We start from the raw sequence: 7,177 nt of genomic DNA on the forward strand, positions 1-7,177 counted from the left end.
ACCTCATTGTCACCCTGACCCTTTGTATTAAAACAACCCCATGACATTGACAAAAGGTAGAGCAGATACACTGACCATCATCAACACAGATAGAGTCACCATGGACTGAAAAACTCTCTTGGAATTTCTAGGATCCACACTGCGGCTGGCAATCTAAAATAAGAGGAGAAAGGAAAGGACACATTTGCTTCTTTAGAACTCTAGAGAAAAGTAAGGAACAATTTCGATTTCCTGAATAATTAGCGGAAGATTTCTCTCTAATTAAAGAATTGTTGTCAATCTAGGGTAGCCTCTTTGACAGCAAGTGGTTCATACCATTGAGGGCCAAACCCAGCAGCTTTTCTTGCCTCTTCATTGAAAGGTGGTTTCAATGGTCCTCTGAAGTATGTCCTCACTATTGAGTGGAACTTCTGAATTACTTCATCTTCCTTCTGCATTGTTTCACTTTCTCCAGCCCCACCTGGAGATTCCAAGCCGCTCTGATCCTGAGCTGGATTTCTAGCCCTCAGGCAAAGATATTTAAACCATTTAACCCCAGCAGTACAATGGGTAATCTCCTCTGGGTAAATCAATCTCTCTAGTAATTCTGCTGTCTCATTATCACCTCCATTGCGAAAACGAGAAATTGTTGTGGGCAGCACATCAAGTCCTCTGGCCTGCGTTCAAACTCAAATAGTATGAAAACGTCATTCACCGATGGAATGGTTGGACACCAAAAAAGGATATAGTCTAGTGTGCATTAAAATTCCATGAGACCTCACACACACAGAATATATGGCTAGAGCCACAAACATAGAATATACAAACGACATCATGATCAATGTATATACGGAAAAATGTTTGTATTTGAAATTCATAGTCAATTACTCCGGTGACCCCAAGGTCCATATTGGTCCAAATGAATTCTTTTCAAAACAGTAAGTTAAAAAAAATAAAAAAACAAAAACAAAATAAAAAAAACATGTAAGGATAAAGCACCTCGTGGACACAATGCTCAACCGCCAGACGTGCCAGGAGATCTTTGGAAGTAGCAGTAGCAGAATCCCATAGGCCATCGTGAGCAGGTAATGCTCCATAAAAAGAACCCATCTCTGTCAGCCGCCTCTGTAGGAGAGTGAAGTGTCGGCCCTCATCTTGAGCCACCTTAACAAAATCGGTGAAGAACTCTCTCGGCATTGCCTCTTGCTTACCGAAACGAGCAATTATATCCTATAAGAATCCAGAATTACTATTTTTTATAGGATAATTATAAAACAGACCAATGAAAAACAATGCATGAGATGCATAGAAAGGGAAATTAATGAATCCATAAGAGAGTAGGTTAAAGTATATGAGCATGTCTTTGAATAACTCAGGCGTGCTTGCTTCACATTTGGATATCAGTTCTTTGCCTTCGAAAGGGAAAAACAGTATCATCCAGTGCAATTGGCTACGCCTAATATTCATGTTAATACATTTTTACTTACAAAAAAAAAATGTCCGAAAATTTATTTCAAACTTTCTTTTTAATGGGTAAAATCTTCTGTCATGCATGATCTCCTAATGCATAATCCTCTGTTAGATCTTCCGAAAGAATGATTTTCTGGGTTATACCAAAAAAAATTAGCAACAACTCCTAACAAGAAGTGTTCCGCGAAACACAAGGAAATGAGTTAAAGAAATAGTACCCAAGACAAGTCAATAGCCCAGCTCTCCGTGTGCACAAGACTATGAACAATGGCCTGCCTACTCTGCAAGCTACCCGCTTTTCCGAGCTTCGGCATGAGACTCGGTGACACCAACTTAACCTGCGGAAAAGTTTTCATTGCCGTATTTCATCGAACGACAGATTCAAATGTGCATTCCAATAGAATCAAATCATTACGGGGAGTCTCTAAATAAAAATCATTACGGGGAACTTTCAAGTGAAAATACATTGGCGAGCCTGGCGGGGCGTTCTGGGACGGGAAGGTCCACGGAAGGGTCGTAGGGCTGAATGATGGTTCCCTGAAGCCATTGAGAAGCGAAGGAGTCGCCGAGCCGGGCCTTCTCGTATGGGTCCGCCGTGTCGAGGACTCGTAGCGCTGCCTCTACTAAGGTCTCGGCTCCATCTTGCTGCCATTTTCTCTCGTTCAAAACTGTGCATGAGAATTTCATCTCGCACGGCTCCGGAGTTATAAAGTATAAACAATGAAAAACTCAGATACTTTCCCTTTTTTTTATTATTATCTTCTTTGTGCGGCTCCAAGTTATACATAAAAGAAAGGGAGACAACTGTCTTCTTCCCTTTTTGTTCTTTTTTTAAGTACTTTCTTCCCTGCTTTGCCATCAATAATACCCAAGTAGGATTTGGGCCTAGGGCACAACCCATTTGGACCCTAGGCCCAGTGATACATAATTTTAATACAGATTCCGGCTTCCACACCCAGTGTCCCGCGCGCACTCGCACACGCATTTCTGCAGTGCCTCGAATAAAAAAAGACAATGAGTCAACTCGCGTGGCCCAGGACGGAGTCGACTCACCATAGGCTCCACGAGTTCGCCAAAACCGCCCTCATCAAGATCTTCGCCCACCCTTACGCCAGTGTGTGCGAGTTGTACTGTGGAGGAGGACTGTACATGGACAAGTGGGACGAAGCCCAAATTGGTCACTACATGGGAATTGGTATACAATTTATTTATTTATTTTATGTTTTTAAATTTTCGTGGATTCTGCGTTTTGGTTGCATTTATTTTTTAGCTATTTTGTAAGTGAAATGAGATTGGGTTCTTTGTTAATGCTGTAGATGTATCGTCCTCTGGAATAAGCCAAATAAGAGAAGCGTGGGAGAGCCAGAGGAAGGCTTATACTTCTGAGTTCTTTGAGCTAGACCCTTGCTTGGTGATATTTTCTTTCTTATTATTAATTACTACTTGTCTACCCTTCTTCATTTTCACTTATTTTTATGACGCAGTACTACTGCATCAGTAATGTGTTACCGGGTGCTAGAATTTATTTTTATAGCTCTATTGAGTCTATTCTATGAATTATTGTTGTAGCGTTGGAATGCTGCATTATCTTAGCTGGGACTTGGGTTACTTTAATTTTCATCCAGACATTTTTTTCTATTCTCCTTACTTGACATTATAATGCTTTGGCAGGAAAATATGGAGATGCATTTACAGGAGAAGACCAATCAGGCTGATTTAGTGTGCTGCTTGCAGCATTTGCAGGTTTTTTTTTATCCTCCTCACCTCTCTCTCCCTCTCCCTTCAGAGTATCAGGTTCCAAAATTTAAAGGATCTCTACTTGCAGTTGTGCTTTGAAACAGAGGAGAGAGCAAGGAAACTTTTACAGAATGTGTCATCTTTGCTGAAACCGGGGGGTTATTTTTTTGGTATTACTCCTGACTCATCTACAATATGGTATGAAATAGTGATTGTCAAAGACCTGTTATTTTTGGAGTTACTTGGTTGATCGCATTGGGATTTTATTTGTATGCTTGCTTGTATGTATTGGGACTACTTAATTAGGTGTCTCATCTTGTATACTTCCTGTGTACATGGGATCCGCCTGTTCATTGCTTTTAATAAAGTCTGTTACTTACATAAAAGAAAAAAAAAAATGTATTGGGACTAGCCAGTTCAAACATTTGAGTTTATTTGGTAATTCCTTAGTTGTTTATGTAATAAGAGTAGTGCTACATGTATGTACAATTTTACGCACAATATTATGCGTATTGAGTATCCGTCCCATTTTATTAATTTTTTCTTTTTTAATTTGAATTTCGAATTTCAAAATCTTCACCATTTTAATAGCTGACATGTCAGCACTTATGGTTATGTGAGTAAAATTGTAAGAATAGATAGCATTTTCCATTTAATAAAGGGTGCTTTATTGGTACTGAAATGAATACAATGGGGACCTCATCTGTGTGTGTGTGTGTGTGTGTGGTAGCGTAGAAAGATTTTGAATTGTGATCAGATTCTAAATTGCTGAAATTAATCAAATTTATCTATCCAATATTGTGATTCTCATTTCTTTTTAAGATCTTCACAGGACTGAGGTCGATGCTTTAAAACTTTTGTAGAGTATATAGTTTATTTCAGTTTCCATTGGCCCACAGTCATATTTTTGGTTGGCAGTCTGAATGAAATCTGATTTCATATTGGAATTATCAAATGGTTTTAATTTTATTTATTTAATATGGGAGGTGTAGAGATAGTGTTACATCAGGGTCAAGTGACTCAAGTCTGGGATTGAGAATATCAAACTTATTTTGGATGAAGAAAAAAAAGATCTTCGTGATGTTAAGACTATAACATGCCTTGTCTGGGCCCAGGACTAATGAGTTTGCACTCAATTTCCATGATATTTTCTTCTACTCATGACCTTGCTAATTCCTGGTCATCGTGACCAGTGCTGTGTAAGATCTTTCCTCTTATAAAATGAGGGTTATCGTTATACTACAAAATTAACAATTTGGTCATACAGGGCAAAATACCAGAAGAATGTAGAAGCATACCATAATAAAAGCAGCAGCATGAAGCCAAACATTGTTCCCAATTGCATTCGATCAGAAAGCTACATGATCACCTTTGAAGTGGAAGAAGAAAAGTATGTATAAATTTTTTATCTTAAGCATGCTTAATTCGAATTGAAGGGTGATATAAAATTGGTCCTTCGGTCGGTCCAATCATTCCAGGTTCCCATTATTTGGAAAGAAATACCAGCTGAAATTTGCTAGTGATATATCTGGTGAAACCCATTGCCTGGTTCATTTTCCAAGTTTCATCAGGTTTGTTTCTATCTCATTGTTTGTGAACAAATCAACACTAGTTTTAGGATTTTTTGCTTTGGTTAGCAACATGGCAAACCCACTTTCTGGTCCAATCATTTGCAAAGAATACCCATATTGATTTTGAAAGCTTTTATAGCAATGTTTCTATCTTGGTTGCAGACTTTCTTTAATCCTATAGACTGCCATGAACCCTTTCTGGCCCCAAAGTGACTGCAGATTCGCCAGAATTAGAGTTTATAACTTTGGGCGGAAAGAGTGCTAATCTTATAACCCACTCTAGATAGCCAACATATCACTGAACTTTCTCCTTCTTTATATGTACTTTAATTGTTAGGTTTGAAGTAAGGGAATGATTTATTTGTTTTTAATTCTCAATGCTCTATAGCTTTGATGTTGGGTGCAAAATATTCTAATGATAAACTTCCCTGATATATAACTCAGGTTGGCAAGAGAAGCTGGTCTTGAGTATGTCGAGATTCAAAACTTAACTGAGTTTTATGATGATAACAGGTTTGCAGATTTGTGTTGTCTTCCTTAGCTAAGTTCTGAAAGAAATTGAAATATTAATGATCCACCTTAGACTCCACTTTTGATTAAGATTGTGCAGTAATTTGCTTGTAACTGACATTGTCTGACTGAGCGAGGCTGATTTTTTACTTTCCTTATTTGGTTGTTGCCAAAAGGGCCCAGTTTGCAGCCATGCTAATGAATTCTGGTCCAAACCTTGTTGACCCACGGGGGAGACTTCTTCCTCGATCTTTTGATGTTCTAGGTGATTCACATTTCATTTTTTACTTCTCAGCCTTTTCTCTGCTATTTATCACTTGTGTTTTGCCCAGTTCAGCAGTTTACTAACCGGCCCTTTTGGCATTTTCCTTTTACAGGTCTTTATACCACCTTTATATTTCAAAAGCCAGACCCAGATATTGCTCCTCCAATAATGACCCCTTTATTGCCGGAGACAAGTTACAATCATGATGAGGCAAGTATTTCTGGCATAGGCTTCAATAAGAGGATGATGAGTGACATTGTCTCTCAAAATCGGTAGATTTGAGAATTTCCCCTGATTCAAAAGGAAGAATGTGACTGGTTTAAACTAAGTTAAAAGGCAAATCTTGATGTTACCTCCATCTGACTGTAATGATGGAAACTCGAGTTGCCTCTTTCAGTAATGGCCCCTCTATATAGCTTTGCTCTTCTGATTGAGAAATAATTCCCTCTGCGTGGCCCTGATATTCTTTTCTTCATTTTTTTTTTTTTTTTTTTTTTTTGCTTGGTTTCTCTTGATCTTTGTAGGGAGAGTGGCAGGGGACTAGTCGGAGAGACGATGAAAAGAATGGGCATACAGAGCCACCACCTCTTGGATTAGGCAAGATTAATGACCAGAAAGGGATTTTGGGTCCTGGCCCTGCAGATTTACGTTTTTCAGAGGCACTTTGACCTGATTGGAAACAAGCAAGAGGGATTTGGATGGAAAGGGAAGCACCAATATATTGTGTCGCCACCAATGCGGACTCATTGTGTTCATGGGATTTTAACAGATTTGGCTTCTGCAGAGGTCCTTTTATTTTGAATTCATTTGTATGTAATCGTCTCTCTTTTCGATAGCCTAAGCATGTGTATATGGGTTTTGATTGAATGAACCAGAGCTCTGACAAATATAGTTAAAAAGCCGTTCTCCATGTGACTGTTAACTACAACATCCGCATGCCATTATATGCTCAGACCCATGATTAATTGTATTGTACGAAGTGATTTTTTCCCTTTAGAAGTAAGGTTTGGATTTCGACCCATCACTTGCTCTAATTCACCAAATGATTAGAAATGAAAAATAAACGGTTATAGGGTTATGGTTCATTTCGATAAGAGGATTAATAATTTCGATCAATATATTTGGTCCCTAAAGATGGAATGTGAGTGAGGGTTAAAGGGCAACAAATGAGTAAAAAAGACAAAAATATAGGCACGCCCAGTGGGACTCGAACCCACAATCGCCTGATTAGAAGTCAGACGCCTTATCCATTAGGCCATGGGCGCCTGTGCAAACATTCCCGGTATGTAAAACTATTTATTAAAATGTCGAGCCCTTAATTAATCAAAACCAACCACAATGTCAGCTTTAATATCAGAGACTATCTAATGATTGATCTTATTTCATTAAATTATTAAATCAGTTCTTAATTTTTAAAATAATAAATTTAAAGATTTATAGATAGTATTTGCATCAGTGTAGTAAGATAGAAAGAACAAAGAAACGAGGAAAATGATACTCAAGCCTCATATTTTTGCTCCCTCAAAATTACTATTCAGATATTTTATTTTATTTTTTAATATCTAAGGAAGTTAATATTAGTAAAATTATGATTTTTTATTATTATTTTTTTTATCTTTAATGGTTAAGGATGCTTAAAAATTGT

The 7,177-nt window shown here is 38.0% G+C and overlaps 2 protein-coding genes and 1 non-coding gene across 4 annotated transcripts; 1 reads left to right on the top strand and 2 right to left on the bottom strand.

Moving 5' to 3' along the window:
- Window positions 1-6: 6 nt before the first annotated feature.
- LOC122290882 (uncharacterized protein HI_0077) lies at window positions 7-2,236 on the bottom strand. The gene is made up of 4 exons (XM_043098566.1): window positions 1,915-2,236; window positions 1,668-1,787; window positions 979-1,209; window positions 7-656 (listed from the first exon to the last, which is right to left on the bottom strand). The coding sequence occupies exons 1-4, from the start codon at window positions 2,134-2,136 to the stop codon at window positions 276-278; spliced, it is 954 nt and encodes a 317-aa protein (XP_042954500.1). The 5' UTR covers window positions 2,137-2,236; the 3' UTR covers window positions 7-275.
- A 101-nt stretch (window positions 2,237-2,337) lies between these two features.
- Window positions 2,338-6,442, top strand: LOC122290881 (mRNA cap guanine-N7 methyltransferase 2). Of its 2 annotated transcripts, XM_043098564.1 has the most exons (10): window positions 2,346-2,644; window positions 2,766-2,860; window positions 3,121-3,192; window positions 3,275-3,384; window positions 4,454-4,576; window positions 4,665-4,757; window positions 5,202-5,270; window positions 5,444-5,532; window positions 5,645-5,742; window positions 6,057-6,442. In XM_043098564.1, the coding sequence occupies exons 1-10, from the start codon at window positions 2,464-2,466 to the stop codon at window positions 6,198-6,200; spliced, it is 1,074 nt and encodes a 357-aa protein (XP_042954498.1). In that variant the 5' UTR covers window positions 2,346-2,463; the 3' UTR covers window positions 6,201-6,442. The 2 variants fall into 2 exon arrangements, with proteins under 2 accessions (XP_042954499.1, XP_042954498.1); XM_043098565.1 differs by lacking the exon at window positions 4,665-4,757 and having other exon boundaries at window positions 2,338-2,644.
- Window positions 6,443-6,724: 282 nt separating this feature from the next.
- Window positions 6,725-6,797, bottom strand: TRNAR-UCU. Its single transcript has one exon. It is a non-coding gene; the product is annotated as a tRNA-Arg (tRNA).
- Window positions 6,798-7,177: the final 380 nt, after the last annotated feature.

Source organism: Carya illinoinensis, chromosome 13 (assembly GCF_018687715.1).
Source record: "Carya illinoinensis cultivar Pawnee chromosome 13, C.illinoinensisPawnee_v1, whole genome shotgun sequence".
Classification (NCBI taxonomy): Eukaryota; Viridiplantae; Streptophyta; class Magnoliopsida; order Fagales; family Juglandaceae; genus Carya; species Carya illinoinensis.